This window comes from Colletotrichum siamense (genome assembly GCF_013390195.1).
Source record: "Colletotrichum siamense strain Cg363 chromosome Unknown KSG_Cg363_contig08, whole genome shotgun sequence".
NCBI classification, from domain to species: Eukaryota; Fungi; Ascomycota; class Sordariomycetes; order Glomerellales; family Glomerellaceae; genus Colletotrichum; species Colletotrichum siamense.
Genome location: NW_023501021.1, coordinates 631,724 through 648,233, shown reverse-complemented (window position 1 = coordinate 648,233; position 16,510 = coordinate 631,724). Strand labels below are relative to the sequence as shown.

Below are 16,510 nucleotides of genomic sequence, written 5' to 3'. Positions count from 1 at the left end.
ATAGTACTTAAGTTTTCTACTATTTAAGGCTTTTCTATTATATAAAAAGCTTAGTTTATAGAGAGAGTACTTTTTAACCCTCTCTATAAGCTAGATTTTAGTATATAGTATAGCTAAAAGTAGTTAGACCTTTTTAATAGTAGAATTAATACCTCTATTATACTTTTTAATAATAATAAAGCTATAAATAAAGCTATAGATATAGTAATTTAGAGTATTTATATTACTTTAATTTAATAAAAGTAGTTATTAGCTAATTATTAAAGAACTATTAATAAAAATAGCTTTATAAAGGTATATAAATATATAAGAAGATTACTAATAAAGTTATTTTATTACTTCTTTAAGATATTCTATATAAGTAAGTAGTAGTTTAATATATTTATTTAATAACTAAATAAGTATACTAGTTTATAAGATTCTTAATATATAACTATAAAGTAAAAACTATTAATATTCCTATATATCTTAAGCTAAAGCTACTCTTAGTATATTACTACTTATATATTTAAAATTAGCTAAAATATAGTATTATAATATATTAACTTCTTACTTACTATTTATATTAAACTATATAAAGTATATATTTAACTTATAATAGAAAGAGAGATCTTATTAGAGATTAAAAAGGACCTTAAGTAAGAGGCTTTTTTAAACTATATTAGCGCTATTAATAGTACTTTAATCTATACTTTTATATTAAAAAAAAAGTAGAAGATTTAGTGTTATTAGAAAGGCTTTATAAGCTAAAATATCTTTATAGTAGTGAGGTTTAATAGTAGCTTTTTATATATACTTACTAATATAAAGAGGTTAATCTATAACTTAAAGTTAGTAATATTTATATATAACTAAGGGTTTATAATACTAAAAAGTAGATATTTCTTTATTAATACTAGCTTTAGAAGTAGAAATAGCTTTAATATTCTATACTATAAAACTTATTACTATCTATAAGATTAGAAGGATATAAACTTACTACTAATTACTACTTAAGAGCTATATAATCTTAAGTATAGCTAGCTTTAAGTAATTATAGAGTAAGCCTTTAGTTATTATAAGAAGAAGTTCTATATTATTTAAAGTTTAACGCTAGAATATAGCTTAAAGTAATAAACTATTATAAGTTTATAGTAATAAAGATATAATTAAAGTAGCTATAATAAAAAAAGAAGTAGTAAGTAAAGTAGTAAGTTAATATTAACTTTAGTAGAGGTAGGTTAATATTAAAATATATAGCAAAAACACTCTTTTTTTTAATACTAACGCTATATAGTATATATATAAAAATTATATTAAAAAACATACCTCCTTTTACTTCTCTAATATTTAATTAATATATAATCTTTTAAGCTTATTATTACTTTCTATTTTATTCTAAAGAACTATTAGTAATATAATAGAGTTTTAAAGCTTTAATAATAGTTCTCTTATAACTACTATATATTATACTACTATTAACTCACTTTAAAAATTTATTTTAAAGTTAATAAAAACTATATTAATTATTAGTTTACTCTTTATTATTTCCTCTAACTTTATTTACTTTCTCTCCTTTATAAGTTAAATACTTTAGCTTATATAAACTTAGCTCTTAGCGTTTATAATTATTTTATTACGTTTTTATAGTCTTAATATATTAAATAAGTATAGTAGTATTTATAATATTAAACGTTAAAGTAAAGGTATATAAGAAAGTATACTTAACGTAAAGTAGCTACTCTATAGGATTAAAAATATAAATAAGCTAAATATACTATTAATAATATTATCCTCTTTATTAATAAAATTATTAACTTCCTCTTTATTACTACTCTTATTATTTTTACTACTCTTATTAATATTATCCTCTATATTAGAGTCTCTTACTTATATAAGATTATCTATAATATATATACTTTTATTAGTTCTTAAGCTTCTATTCTATATCTCTAAATAAAGCTAAAGTTAACTTAACTTTATAGTTTATATCTATAATAATTTAAAGTTATTAACTAAAAAAGCTTTTTTTTTATTATTATTATAATATATTATATTAATTATTATATTAAAAGTATTACTTAATTTTAGTACTATTTATACTTATAAAGAGAATTTCTTCTTTTTAATATAGAACTTATTATATATATAATTTAATATTATAGTATAATTAAAAATCTTTATATTATTAAAGCTTTTTATAATCTCTACTTATATTAGTTTTAATACTTATAGCTTATTAATATTTAGCTTTTTATCTTAATAAGTATATAGAAATTCCTATATAAATATTAATATTTAATAAGATAACTAATAAATCTATATACTTATACTTCTTAACTTCTTTACTTTTTTAAACTTAGTTATAAGTAGAGAGTTATTATTATTTATAGGGGATATTCCCTTTTATTTTCTTAATTATAGATTTAGTAGTTTAATTAAGAGTAGCTTAATCTCTTTAATTTCTTTATTATTAGAGTTAGAACTCTTATTAATAATAAATATAGTAATAATAATACTATCTTTAATTTTTAAACTTTTATTAGTTTACTAATTACTAATAGAAATACTTAGAGTTATTATAAGAAAGTATAACTTAATAGTTTTTTAGTATATATAATAAGCTATAATATAAATAAAAGATTATAATAAATAGTAATTTAGTAAAATATAGTAATAATAGCTTTACTTAGGAGACCTTAGTTTTAAAAGTAATAAGTATATTCTATATTAGATTTAGTTAAAATACTAACTTAGTAGTAAAAAAAGTACTTCTATTATAATTCTGAAATTATATAAGGGACGTAGGTTACTGTTAAAGTCACTTTTACCTCATACTAGAGGTGCCGCGTGCTAGTACTGGGGAGAAGATCACACCCCTGGCCGCGCTGAAGCTCTGCGCCACCACTTCGTCGCCCATGAGGGCCAACGCACCCTCGTTGTTGAAGTCGGACCCGGTCAGACTGTCGACAGCTTCGACATGGCGGCCATAACGGATCATTTTGTTGTCCTGCTCCGCGAGCATTTGGTCGACCCCAATCTAGCCGACTGGCTGTTGCCGACCTTTAGCACGACCTTACCGCGTGACCGCTCCACTGCTGCTGCTGTGTTCCTCGGGACCATGAAACAATACTTCAACTACACAGTGAGCATTACCTGTGGTTTTCCTTCTATCACACTCCTCGGTGAAGTCAACGACTGGGTCGACCTGGCAAAGCGTGTCGCCCGGCTGGCAGACTTCAATGCCGACACACTGGATCGCGATGGATCTTCTATATCTGAGTGGTCGCGCTGTCTCGTCATCGTGGTTGAGTGGTGCATCGCCAGCTTTGATCGGCCGGACGATGTTGATGTACGCGATTTCTGGACGCACGCCTGCCATTCCGGAGGCGCGGGCATGTCAGGTGGAGTCGTTCATTTGTCTGGCTGGTTGACCGTATTTTGCTGGTGGCGAGCCGACGGGGCCAGGCAGAAGGCCTACAGTGACGAGGAGCTGGCAAGAGAGTACTCATGGCAGGAAAGAGACTGGGAGAGGCTGTACTTGTCCGGGGCTGAGTTTCCGGTTGTCGATCAGGGGGAAATACCCGCCGGTCTCACAAGGGTCCCGGTTACATTCGAACTTGGAGAAAAAGAACTTGGGGAAGAAAACGAGGAAGACGAGAAAATGGAGATGATCCTTTTGGGAGGTTCCAGTGGCATGAAGGTGTTGGACAGCGAAGGTTCAAGGTTCGCGCCGTTTTCTAGTTGGTGGCTCTTGAAGAGCGGGCCAAAAAGAGACAAGATGAGTACCAGACTAGCAGTCGCATCAACCACCGTCAAGGGAACCTTCTGCCAACCACGAACTGGCTTGGTACCCAAAGCAGTTGGAAATAAATCGATAAATGACCCCTCGAGAACTCGACATTCCGCGGCTCTCGAGATGCGCCAGAAGAACGTGGCATCAAGTAATGAAAAGGAAAATGCGTGAGGAGATGACTAGGTTAAGTCTTGTCGCACATTCTGTACATCTGCCGCAATTATCTCAGTCAATCATCCACCTAGGCTATTATTGTTCTCACAACCATTGTCATCTCTGCTGTCGTCGTCACTATGATACTTTAAATATGTGATTTCTATCCGCCCCAATAGCAAAACTCCCGGGATTATCAATCGGGTTGATCTTGTCTCTATCTAGATTCTACCTATCGTAGCGTCTTCACTAAGTCGTCAGGACCAAACCCTATACTAAACTCATAACCTTGCTCCTTCCCGGTACCCTATCCAAAACAACAATTCCAAAAGCGCAATCATTACAGTCATCCTCCATATTTATTCATCAGGCGTTGAAATCATGTCCAGTCATCCATCCAGCACTACGCATTCCCAGCCCACTTCTCGGCAACCCTGGAAGTGAAGAAGATGCCCGCCGCAATGAGCGTGAATCCCGGTGCAAACAACAATAGGATTGCCACGACGACGACGTTTGCGAGGAACTCTGTAGAGCCCAGAGGCGGGGCACGCCCGATGAAGCCGGGCCCGATGGTCCGCACGTTCACGACCGGCTCCCCCGCCAACTGCCTCCCGGCAGGGTTGTGCCCGTCCATATGTTGCCCTGTCGGGTTTTGAATGCCGCTGAGGGCATGCAGCACGTCGGTCACGACCGGTCTGTGCTCGTCTTCCATGACGATCCCGTCGAGCCAGGCTCGTATGTTTCCGTGCGGGTCGTCCCCGTAGCTGCGGGTCGGGTTTGGGTGGTGATGTTGATTCTCCATTGTTTGATCGACCAATGTGATTGTCGAGCGATCATCCTCGCGGGGGAAACGACTGTCTTCTGTGGTTCTCTTAGTATCTTGATATTCAGATATTTGGTCTGGACGGGTTCTCACCAATGTGCTTCACGAAATTCATTTTTTATGACCAGCTCGCGCACAAAGGCTCCTTCGGGGTTGGATGAGGCTTGGACAAAACTGTGAGAGGGAACAGACTGATTTTCCCTTAAATCTGGACTGCTTGGCTCTTGTTTTCTTAACACGTGCGTTGCTATGGGATGGACGAGGAATGGGAGGGAGAGCGATGTCACTGGAATGCTTCAATCAAACGGGGTGGCTATCGCTCATCAGCGGCGCCTTTTGAACAGTGAGACATGAGGCACCGATCTAAGTCACATAGTGCAGAGAAATTCTTTAACAGTGACTGGGCTTTCTGCTGTCTTTGAGTTGAATGGATTGAAGCCGCATGTGGTGCGATTCTTCATGGATCGGACACTATGAAATGGACATACAATAGCCTTACCTTGTACTAAAACCCGATATCTGATGGGATAGTTGGTCTCCAATTGTCAACTTTAATTCTACGGCGACTTCTTTGGCAATCGCTTCATACTACCAGGCTTTGCTACAAGCTGCGGTCTACTGACCGCACAAAGCTGATGCCTAATCAGCGAAATGTATCTAGACACAAAATCATGCCATATTTCGACAAGTGATCTCAGTTTCCATCTTCGGTCGATGAAAAGGGACTTTGGTACCGTGATGGGACTGAGGCCAAAATGCCCAGCCTGGGCACGCTTCAACCACTGAGTCAGCACGATCCTACAAAAGGCACTATCCGACCTCCACGCCACTCTTGACTTCTGCTGCGTCGCCCATCTCACGTTGAATCAAAATGGCCGACGAACTGCCGGATTTACCTTGGGCTGACCTTGCTGCCAAATTCACCTTCATCCACGCCAAGCCCAATGTTACCGACCACAAAGACCTCTTCCCCCGCCTAGAGCCCGAGCCGACGCTGGTGGCGGGCATCAACGACTTCATCCGCGTCTTCACAGAAGCCATCGCCGAGCACTCCGCCCGCGAACGCAGCAAATACGCAACAGAATACACAAGCCCACCCCACGACGAGATTCTAGTCGACGATGAGATGGTCAGGGAAATCAGCCCACTCTTCGGCCGGCTGCCTGAGTATGAGCACCTCATCAAAAACCCCAGCTGTCGCCACCGCCCCGATCCGCCGTGCAAATGTCTCGTTCCCTACAGCGAGCGCCGGGCAGATGGCCTTCTACGGCAATGGGAGGTGAACCACTGCTATGAGTTTGAACAGGTTAATGGCGCCGGCTGGAAAAGCTGGCAGTTCCTACTGACGCTGCTCATCCATGGCAAAATGGAGCCACTGCTCCGCCTTGCTGCAAATCCTGACAACGATTTTGACATATGGTCGACGGTTTGTATATGTCAATGTGGCGTAAGTATTGTGGCCCCCGCCTGTTCTGAAAAAAGGACCCCATTGAGCTCACCTAAGATAATGTAGGCGGACGAAGGCAGTGCGCGCCATATGTACGAAAACGCAACCCTGGTTTTCATCTGTTTCCAGATCCTACGCCAACACCCGGAGACCTGGACTCGCTGCGATTATCGATTGACCAAAATGTATCAGAGAATGATCAGCAAGGCGACCGGCGGCGACGCGTACTCACAGCTACCATACCTCTCCCACCTGTACTTCCTCGGCCTTCCAGAACGCCCAACGGGCCTGGCTCCGTACACGCGGATTCCCCAGCGCGATGTGTTCAACGTCGAATACATGCCGCATGATAGTGACATCCTCCCGGTAGAGGAAATGCTGAAGAAAAGAGGGCTGCCGACGGAGCTCGTCGCGGAGGTCATGGATTTGGCTAATTTCAAGCCACGACGAAGACTTAAAGTCGCACACGATCCATTTCATCGCGATAATCGGGAGGAGCTGGACAAGTACTTGGCGGAGTGCTGGGCAGTGATGGTGCGAGGGGACGTGTTCGCAAAAGCTTTCGGCTGCGAGATGAACTGGGACAACGATTTGGTGACGGCATTTAAGCAGCTTTTCCCTAGTCTTCGCTCAAAAGGAATTCCGGAGATGGTGCGGTCCGACGACGCCTATGTTCCCATGATTCCTTTCTTGGTTTGCAGATCAAATATTGAATAAGGGGTGGTGACGGCAAGGAGCCGGGCGAGGATCGCAGCGATGCAATGGACTTCAGAATTATTTCAACGGTTGTCTGCCAAGTTGAGCGCATTATTGTGTTCATGCATTCGGATTATATGCCTGCCACTCTCACTTTGCCGCTGATCAATTGATCAGAGAGAATCCCAGAGGCAAGCGTGGAAAAAGACCGAGTGACCGCCGAAATTCGCACTTCGTTCTCTTTCCCAACGCGTGCAACCAGCTCTGTTAGGCTTTTTTGCGTGCGATCTTCTTCGGGGGAAAGCAATTTGATCCGCTGCTTACCGCTGCAGCTTTGATGCCGACACAATTCCTGCTGGCGGGTCCTGCCACTCGGCTGGTCCCAGAGGATGCCATACAGCCCCATCCAGCGCCCTAGCGCCCGCAGTTAGCTCTCTCCGATACGCATCATACATTCCCCCGTTCGTCAGTTCCTACCTATCCATTCGCAAAGTTTGGCCCGACTATGAAATTTCAAACAGTTATCTATTGACTATTCCATGCGTCTGGAGTCACCCGTTGTGTGTTGCGGCTTAATCTAGGCAGCGGCTCCGGAACTATTGCATACGTGTTCGGCCAGAATGTCGTAGTAAAATTGAGGCGGTCATCGGCAGACTTTGACGGCTCCGGCGCCGGTAAAAGCGGGTACATCCAGAGAGACTTGCGGATGGACTGGCCGATAAAAGCGGGTATATAAGAGGCCATATAAGAGGCCAAAGAGATGACGGAGGAAGGGGTATGCAATAGTACCTCGTCCGATATCTCATGCATCTGAACCTAGGTTGTGGGGGCCTGCGTCTTGCTTTCGAAAGATAAAGCAGCTGATCTGATGGCCGGGGCATGATTGAGAGCCTTGTTCTAAACATGGCCAATCAGATTGTGCAATGATAATCGCTGAGCTGCCTTAGGACCAGGTACTTGCCCAAGTCCTCGTCCGTGGGTCGATCCCCTTAGCTCCGTGAAAAAAAGCCTTACAAAGGTGTCAACCAAATATTCGTGAACCTGCGCTGAGCGGGTCACGGCCGAATAGTAGCCATGATAGTCGTGCGCTGGTAGGAACAGCCAGTCATATTGTGCAGTGAAACTCCTGTCTGAATACTGGGCATCATTTTTGGTGTATTTTCGGAGGTTGGTCCGACAATCAGATGTCAAAAAATTGCCTATTGGCTGTTTGTGATTCTGGATGCATCATTTCTGCGGCGCAGAACTTTAAGGCTCTGGAGGTCTCCGTGAATGGAGAGCGAGGCTATTTTGAAGGGTAAGCAATGTCAATTACCTAGTTTGGACGCACCGTACGTAACTGGCACGGTGCGGTGGTCCGAGCGCTCAAAGCAGCAGGTCGCTCTGCACTAAATGGGGGCTATAGGTGTACATCATCTTCTAGCTGCTGCCTTGTCCGTTGCGCGTTCCGGGAAATTGACAAGGTAGGCCATGCTTTTGGCGTGCGGCCGACCTGTCAAATGTCGTCAATGCCATCATGTTGCCGGCCGGGTCTGTCTCTCGATTGTTTCTGTAGCCCTTTATAAGACGCCCGGTCCCCTCATGCACTTCAAGTTCTCCATACGTTTGACATATCGTAGCTTATGAGTCTACGCTATCATTGCTCATCACAGAAGCGATCATTAGAGTCTGTACTTTTGTTAGCACGTATCGAGCTATGGGAAGACTCCCTGACCAAGATATCGCCATCTTTCGTCATGCCCGTGCCGTTCTTGCACACTGTTTTCACGTCATCTCTTGAGTCGGGCTTAACGAAGCAACAATGTGGGCCTGAATCCTTGGACAGCAGCAGTGAGTACCCCGTCAATATTTCAACAGCAAATTGCTGGATTCTACTTCTTGGTTGCAGTATTATTCCCACTGACTAGGTGTATTTCATCTCCCGTTGTTTACTGATGTGGTTAATTGGCATAGATATACCTTCTCACAAACTATCCTGCTTACTTTATTTGTCTCCTGGTGGCCTGGGTGTGTATTATTTCGGGTCTGTCGTGGTGCGGTTGATGTATCTCGCTGGCGTTACGGTTAGTACTGTTCTCCTTTTTCGGAGATTAGGCACTTTGTCGAAAGGTATTTCAAACAGGCATGCCTACTGACTCCTATTAGTTCGTTCTTGTGCTCGTACAGCATTTTCATTGCCTGGAATGGTCCATATCGTGCTTCACCACGAACCAGACAACTTCGAGTAACTCTCAGCGAACTCGACTGGTCAGCTACAGGAATCTCACTAGGCACGAGTTTTCACACCACCGTATTGTGCAAGGGGCATCAACGACACGACATTCGACATTGACACTACAATCCAACGCCAGTTGCAACATGCTGGCTGTAGAATGCCTCTCTAAAAGGACTTCATTGTCTTCGTCTGGACTCAGCATGACTTCCAAGTCCGCCGGTCTGGAGCACATGCGAGTTCTGAAAAACGCTTTCAATTTGGCCAACAGAGGCATTAGTCGTGCCTCGTTCCAAGTGTATCATGGAAGCTCAGCTTGTCCTGAGACATCTGTTTTGGGACAACTTCCGCCGGCTCGAGTTCAAGACGATCAAAGCAGCAATGGTCTCCGAAAGTCTTTAAAGCGCTCATATTTTCAACGCAGACAAAGCGATGACGGAGAAGATAGAGACGCACCCAGCGCGAAAAGTTCCAGAGTTGAGAGCAGTCCCTCCTTCATCAAGAAGCTCGCCTGCCCATTTTACCGCAACGATCCCAAGAACCATGGAAAACACCGATCTTGCGCTGGGCCAGGATGGATAAGCATTCATCGCGTCAAGTGAGTGCAGCTGATTTCCAGACATCTCCCTATCAATATCTAATTTCTTTACAGAGAACACATACTTCGACAGCACGCCTTGCCAATTCACTGTCCTCGCTGCCTACAGACTTTCAACACAGAAACAGAATGCAACCTTCACCTCAGACAGGCTGCTCTTTGCCCGCTGAGCGATTCAACTCCCCCGGAGGGCTTCAACAAAGAGCAAGAGGCAGCCCTCCGAACAAGGAGAAGGGGCAATACAGAGAGAGAGTGGAGAGCCATATACAAGCTCTTGTTTCCCAATGTGCCAGAAGACCTCATTCCAAGTCCATGTGAGTCCTCTTTACCTTTCATATCTCTCGGAGCCCGTTGCTGATATCCGATTTTTATTGAGTGTAGACTATGAGGATGATGAGATGCATTTGGAGCTTCTCCAACGCAGGGAGTCAATTCGGTTCCAACGACACATGGAACTTGCGGTTCCTCGATCAGTCTTACGGCTTCTTGAACAGACGACGTTCGAAACCTCAGTCTCTCTCGACGTTCCCATGCGTACTCAACTGGTCGAAATCGTCGCGAGCGCTGTTGCAGAGGCGTCTCAATCTTACCGACGTGAAAGTCCACCGACTGAAGCGCAAGCCCCTGCCGTCCTCAACGAACCATCTACCTTCAGTCATCAGCCCCAGTCACCTGGCGCTCCGGACAGCATGCTCTATCTGCCGACCACGCCTATGCATGGGCCACTTCAGCCTCAAGCCAACGCGCAGCAGCAAGGCGTTCTGGAGCATTGGTTGGGCCATTCTACTGGCGTCCATGATGGGATGGAACATCAGGAAAATGATTCGCGGTCTGGGAATGGGTTGCTTGTGGACCCATGGATTCTAGACATGAGCCTTTTCGACTGGAGCCCTGATCAGGATACCTCGTTTCAGGGTCCATAGGAGTGCGTGTGTGTGCGTGTGTGTGTGTGTGTGTGTGTGTGTGTGTCTTTTAGCCTTCTAGAACCCCAAAGGGGTACGCGGCTGCTATCTGGCGCTCTGCTCATATGTTTTGTAGCCATCAGGGTTCATAGGAGCCAATTCGACATGAAGAGGGAGAGAGGAAGGGGAGAGGGGGCGGATTCTGCTTTTTCTTTTTGAACTTTGGTTTAAGTAGACACGGAATTTAGATCAACTCAAAGTCACTCCCTCAATCACCAATGTCCTTTCGTCTTGTCTTGAAGTTTGTCACACGTCTATTATCGCTGCATGCCATGAATCTAAAATACACATATGAAAATGGTGAAGCTCCAGAATGTACACTATCGTCTTCAGTCCTGCTGACCTCTCCCGCACACCCTTAACCGTAGTTAAGCTCAAACCGGGTAGCGAACCCAGCTTCCGTCGGCTCGACCTCCTTGACGGGATGTAGAATCATCGGCGGCAGACAAGGCCGGCCGTGCTCGATCTCCCAGTTCCTACCGCCGATATCCGTATCGACGTAGCCCATCCAGTTGTTGTACAACCGGGAAGGGGGCTCCGCGCGGTAGTACCACGTAGTGCCTTGGTACCTCCTCTCTCGTCCGTAGCCGAAAGGACTACCCTCGCCGCCACTGCCCATGTCTCCTGAATTGAACCACTTGTCCAGGAACGCACCGTTCCAGGGACGGTCGAACCAGGTAGGGTGCGGTGCGAAAACGGCCTTGAAACCGTGCAGCAGAGACACGGTCTGGGGGGTCATTTCCGACGCAATGTGGTTACCGCGCAGGTTCTCGACATGCATGATATCCAAAAGACGCTTCGAAAGGCGGGACTGCGTCACAATCGTCGTCCGGCGCGGGAGCGTCCTGGGATCGGGGTTCTCCTCATCCTTATATCCCCAGATATTATCACCAAAAATCCAACTACTGTTCACCGGGTTGAAGATCGGACCCAACGTGATCAGGTCGGCGTCCTCCCCGACACCCCACTTATACGCGTCGTCTTCGGGGTTCGCGACCGGCGGCTTGGGACCGACGGGGTTGATAAAGGACACCTTCGGCGGGCCCCAAACCTGGCTGCCGCGCGTGGCCTGCTCGGTATGCAGACGGAAATCGGTGTCGTAGTCGCCATGGAAGGCGGGAATGTAGTACCGCTCGTTGCGTTCCCACAGGCCCCGGCGCGGCTGGTTCCGCGCAAAGCCCTCCAGCCGGCGCACGAAGTCGTAGTTGTGCCCGACGACGCGGACGTCCATTTCCCAGTTCCAGATGAAATCGAACTCCGGGTGGTCGATGCTGAACTTCTGGACAGAGAGCCACTGCGCGTGGTGGACCGTCCGCTCCTCGGCGTCCGTCAGCGCCGTGTAGATGTCCCACACGGCCTGGTCGTTCCAGACCTTGGTCATGCTGTGGAATTCCTTCGGGATGTGCTTGTCCAGCACGTTCTGGCGCTCCTTGTCGTCAAAGATGTTGACCGAGTCGTCGCGCACGTGCAGCAGGAGGAACACCTCGTACTCTCCACCAGACCGCAGCGACAGCTCCGAGACGAGCGCCCGGATCACCTGCTTGTCGTTCTCGGTGTACTTCTTGCCGGTGTACGTCCTCAGCAGCACGGCGGTCCGGCTCTCGTGAGCCGTGTCCTCCCGCGCATCCAGCTCGCCGCCGTCCTCCCGCTTCCTCATCTCGTTCCCGTACTTGCTCGCGATGTCCTCGTACGCCGTGATGAGGTACTCGTTCGGCTTGCCCTTGCCGAACCGAGCCGCGTTCTGCTTCGCGCACTTCGTCTGCAGCTCGCCCCATTTGACGCTGTCCCAGTCGATCGGCAGGCCCGTCTTGGCGTGCAGCTGCGGCGTCAGCCCGTACTGGCCCAGCCGCGTGTCGCGCTCGTAGCAGATGTCGCCGTCCATGTCCATGATGTCGAAGCCGCCCATGCCCGGCTTGGGGAAGTCGCGCGGGTGGCCCTTGAAGACGAGCAGGTCTTCCACGGGCTCGCCGAGCGCGCCGACGCACGGCACGTACGCGGCGCGGCGCGTCTTGTTCCACTCGTCGCTGTTGTAGTCCGGGTACGGGTCGAAGTGCACCGGCCGCTGGTTCGCGGCCCAGGGCTGCTCCTCCGCGGCGGACTGTCTGAAGCGGTCTGCGAACTTGGCCGGGCGGTCGTCCTTGCGGCTCAGAGAGGCGAGCGTGTTGCCATAGATGGCGCCGCTGCCAGGAAGCCTGATCATAATGTGAGTTGGTCTGCGTTTTTGATGAAATGACGATGACGCTCGAATTAGTTGCGGCACTTACTTCTTGGCGGCTTCATACTCCCTCGCGAACTGGTCTCGCAACTGTTGCTCGTGGTGCGACCTCGCAGCCTCCGCATCCTGCTCCTTCTTCTTCCGCTTGGCCTCCGCCTCCTCCTTCTCCTTCTTCTTCTTCGCCTCCTCCTCGATCTTCTTCTTCCGCTTCTCCTCCTCGGCCTTCTTCTTGTCCTCCGCCTCGTCGTGCACTGGCACGGTCTGCGGCTGGTCCTGCTGCTTCTCCCACTCCTTGACCCTCTCGTCCTCTTCCGTCTTCTTGTCGTCCTCCTGCTTCTTCAATTCGCCGTCGTCTTTCTTGGCGTCCGCGTCCGCCGGCGTCGTCTTGGGCTGCTCCGGCTTCCACGGCTCAGTGAGCGGGACGACAGGCTTCGTGGGTGTCTCCTCGGCCAGTGTCGCCGCGTGCCCGTGGCGCCAGATGGCGACGTCCCGCCCGTTGCGGATGTACGCCGTCCATGATGTGTAGAAAAGGAAAGCGGCCACGGCCAGGAGAATGAGTGTCTTGGGTCGGGCCCTGGCCCTCAACGGGCTCTGCTTGAACATGATGCACTGCTTTTGTGGTTTTGGTGTCTCCGAGGCGTTGAGGGAGTGTAAACGCTCCGGAGGGGGTGAGTGATCCGGGGATGGCCGTGTTCTGAAATGCCAGACCACCGGCGTTATGTTTCGAGATGCTGTCTCAGCTTCTCAAAAAGAAGGATGCCCAGTGAACAGTGACATACAACGGAACGAACACCACCAGGAAGCCAAGCAAAACCTTGACCCGATATGAAATGGAAGTTGTAACCCGGTCAGTTCGTGGATGAGCGAAACTGTATTTCGATGAAGGGCATGGTGTGCGGGAAAGGGGGGGAGAAAAGAGAGTTCACGGAGGAAGGGCCCAACGGGTTTGTCCTGCGCGCGCGGGTTATAGCGAGGCGATTCAGCTTTCGCAGGGATGGCCTTCCCATCTTTTGATGTGACAAGTGTGCTTCCTGTCAAGACTAGTAGATTAAGGGGTCTCATCTTCTAGAAAGTGTGATGCTGCGTGCGTGGGAATGGTGGTGTGGGAGGCGAAATAAGGTTTTGGCTGAGTCGGTTGTGATACATGGGATGGTTGACAACTGCCGCCTCATACCCCGTCCACCGCGTCTTGGCAACTTGCCGGGAAAGATTTCCTCAGGCAGATGGGTGAGGGAAGCGCCCAGCTTTTCTGCCGATTGTTATTTCTCTGCAGAGCCTTGTGTCTCTTTCGTGAGTGCAGGACTGCAGACAACCTCTGTTGGCTCTTCAATCCGTCCCACATTTAGAGTTTGGACTTCCGACTTGAAGTTCCGACGATGCCGGCCACAATCCAACACACCACCCAACTCTACAACAAGAATAGAAATATTCTATGCAAACCATTCTGTCTTTCTATTTGAGATGAACTCATCAAAAATCTTCAGTGTCATGTCAGGTCTGAAACTCTAGTATTCTGTGCCACAGGGCAAGGTGCAGGCGGTGGTCTGCCGGTGTTGGGGTAATAAAACAGAGTTTTTGTGCAAGCAAGGACTACTCCTCCAACGAAGTTATTAAACTTTCCTCGTTGAAAATGTGATGTGGTAATTGTACCTTCACGAGGCGACCCTTCCTGCAACAGGGGGAAGGGGGGGCAACGCAATTCTCTTGGCGTAATGCTTGACGTCGCACCCGGTGGCTGCTCTGGGCAGAATAGAAGGGGTGATAACGGCTACGCAGGACGGATAGGTTGAACGCGTCGAGCGGGTGGCACTGAAGGAACAGCCCAAGATTGCACGCAAGAACGGGATCAACGATCTTTCGCCCCGAATGCACTCCCTTTAATTGCCATCTCGAGAATCTCTCTTCCCGTGTTGGACGAGGGCAGGGGTTCGGGCTTCGATAATCTCATTTCAGCTCAAAATTTGGTTTCGATATTCCTTCGAAGAGTATGATCTGGGCAGTTGAGGCTTATCGCCGCAAAGACCGTAGATAAGATCATGGCAAGCATGGCCTGCGTTCCATCACGCCATCCTCCGCGTTGTTCTTGCCACCATTCGGAAATCCCTACTCTTCAGGCAACGAGCGCTCTCAGAGAGCTGCTGACCGCTCAAGTCCGTTGAAAGTCTGTTGAATGTCCGGTGAGCATCGAGTTGCAGTCCTCGCATTGTCCCCACTTGCGACGTCTGAAGAGCCAATCCGACGCCCTTGCTTAATCGCTTCGAATCGGCACCCCGCGGCGGGGCAACTTCGTATTCTATCGGAAAGTTTAAATCACCGCAACTTCATCTCCTCTTTGGCGAGCTCCAATCGAGCAGATTTTGGACCATCGCAATTCCAACGGCCCGTGACAGGACATGATTTGAGATAAGGCTGAGAGGGCGACTTCTCCTGGTCCCATGCCTCTCCCACGTGAAACTCAAAAGAATCGCGGCTTGGGTTCAATCGATGTTGTATTTGACTTGTTTTTAAGGTTAGTAGTAAGGTATCAAAAGACCGCGCGACCTCCCGCTGTGCTCTATCCGGCCGACTCCTGGCAATCCTTTTCGCGTCTTCGGACAATGGCCTCATGGCCGCCAGCATCCGGGCTTCCATCCCGCCTAGTGCTCGACCTTGAGCGAGAAGTCGACGTGCGGTACGCCTTGGTGAATCGCGCTCGTCGAAACAATATCCACATCTGCGTAAATCGTCAGCCCAACAATCGCTCAATCCCGACGTCTCCCCAGAGTTCAACATCATCAAAGACTCACCATTGCACACGTAGTTCTCCACATTCTCCAACGTCAACCCGCCCGAGACCTCGACCAGAAAGTGCCTCTTGCCAGCCCACCTCTCCTTCAGACTCCTCGCCGCAACCTTGACGCCCTCGCCCGTGAAGTTGTCCAGCATCACCACGTCCGCACCCGCCTCAATCGCCTCGTCCGCCTCCGCCTCGCTCTGCACCTCCACCTCCACCTTCAAGCTGAACCCGCCCACGCTCTTGGCCGCCCGCACCGCGTTCGTGATGCTGCCCTTGCTCCACACGTGGTTGTCCTTCAGCATGATCATCGAGCTCAGGTCGTGCCGGTGCGCGTCCGCCCCGCCGACCATCATGCCGTACTTCTCCACCAGCCGGAACCCCGGCGTCGTCTTGCGCGTGCCCGCCAGCACGCCCCGGTACCCCGCCGCGCGCAGGTTCACCAGCATCCCGCGCGTCATGCTCGCCACCCCGGAGCACCGCGCGAGCGTGTTGAGCGCGACCCGCTCGCCGAGGAGGAGGCCGCGCGTGGGGCCCGTGACGGTCGCCACGGCCATCTTGCCCTTGGGCGCGCCGCCGTGGCCGCGCAGCTCGATGTGCGAGCCCTCTTTGACGTGCCACTCGACGGTGCAGTCGCACTGCCGGAAGATCTCGTCGACGAAGGGGCGGCCGGCGACGATGCCGCCGGATTTGCCCCAGAGGGTGGCCTTGCGTGGGTCTGAGCCGACGACGAAGCCGCCGTAGTCGAAGGAGGGCGTGTCCTCGGCCAGCCAGGCGGTGACGAGGGTCTTCCAGGAGGGCGGGAGGAGGTGCTCGAGGGAGCCGTGTTCGAGGGGGACGTCTTCCATTGTGCGGT

General features: G+C 48.2%; 5 protein-coding genes across 5 annotated transcripts; 2 read left to right on the top strand and 3 right to left on the bottom strand.

Moving 5' to 3' along the window:
* Positions 1-4,331: 4,331 nt before the first annotated feature.
* CGCS363_v011797 (uncharacterized protein) lies at positions 4,332-4,730 on the bottom strand (the record flags this gene model as incomplete). Its single annotated transcript, XM_036643646.1, has 1 exon — positions 4,332-4,730. One exon carries the CDS (start codon positions 4,728-4,730, stop codon positions 4,332-4,334), a length of 399 nt encoding a protein of 132 aa, XP_036490982.1.
* An 892-nt stretch (positions 4,731-5,622) lies between these two features.
* Positions 5,623-6,915, top strand: CGCS363_v011796 (uncharacterized protein; the record flags this gene model as incomplete). Its single annotated transcript, XM_036643645.1, has 2 exons — positions 5,623-6,177; positions 6,265-6,915. 2 exons carry the CDS (start codon positions 5,623-5,625, stop codon positions 6,913-6,915), a joined length of 1,206 nt encoding a protein of 401 aa, XP_036490981.1.
* Positions 6,916-9,680: 2,765 nt separating this feature from the next.
* Positions 9,681-10,092, top strand: CGCS363_v011795 (uncharacterized protein; the record flags this gene model as incomplete). Its single annotated transcript, XM_036643644.1, has 3 exons — positions 9,681-9,704; positions 9,759-10,018; positions 10,086-10,092. The coding sequence occupies 3 exons, from the start codon at positions 9,681-9,683 to the stop codon at positions 10,090-10,092; spliced, it is 291 nt and encodes a 96-aa protein (XP_036490980.1).
* Positions 10,093-11,024: 932 nt separating this feature from the next.
* On the bottom strand, positions 11,025-13,484 carry CGCS363_v011794 (uncharacterized protein; the record flags this gene model as incomplete). Its single annotated transcript, XM_036643643.1, has 2 exons — positions 11,025-12,858; positions 12,931-13,484. 2 exons carry the CDS (start codon positions 13,482-13,484, stop codon positions 11,025-11,027), a joined length of 2,388 nt encoding a protein of 795 aa, XP_036490979.1.
* Positions 13,485-15,517: 2,033 nt separating this feature from the next.
* On the bottom strand, positions 15,518-16,502 carry CGCS363_v011793 (Nicotinate-nucleotide pyrophosphorylase; the record flags this gene model as incomplete). Its single annotated transcript, XM_036643642.1, has 2 exons — positions 15,518-15,594; positions 15,668-16,502. The coding sequence occupies 2 exons, from the start codon at positions 16,500-16,502 to the stop codon at positions 15,518-15,520; spliced, it is 912 nt and encodes a 303-aa protein (XP_036490978.1).
* Between the last annotated feature and the right edge of the window lie 8 nt (positions 16,503-16,510).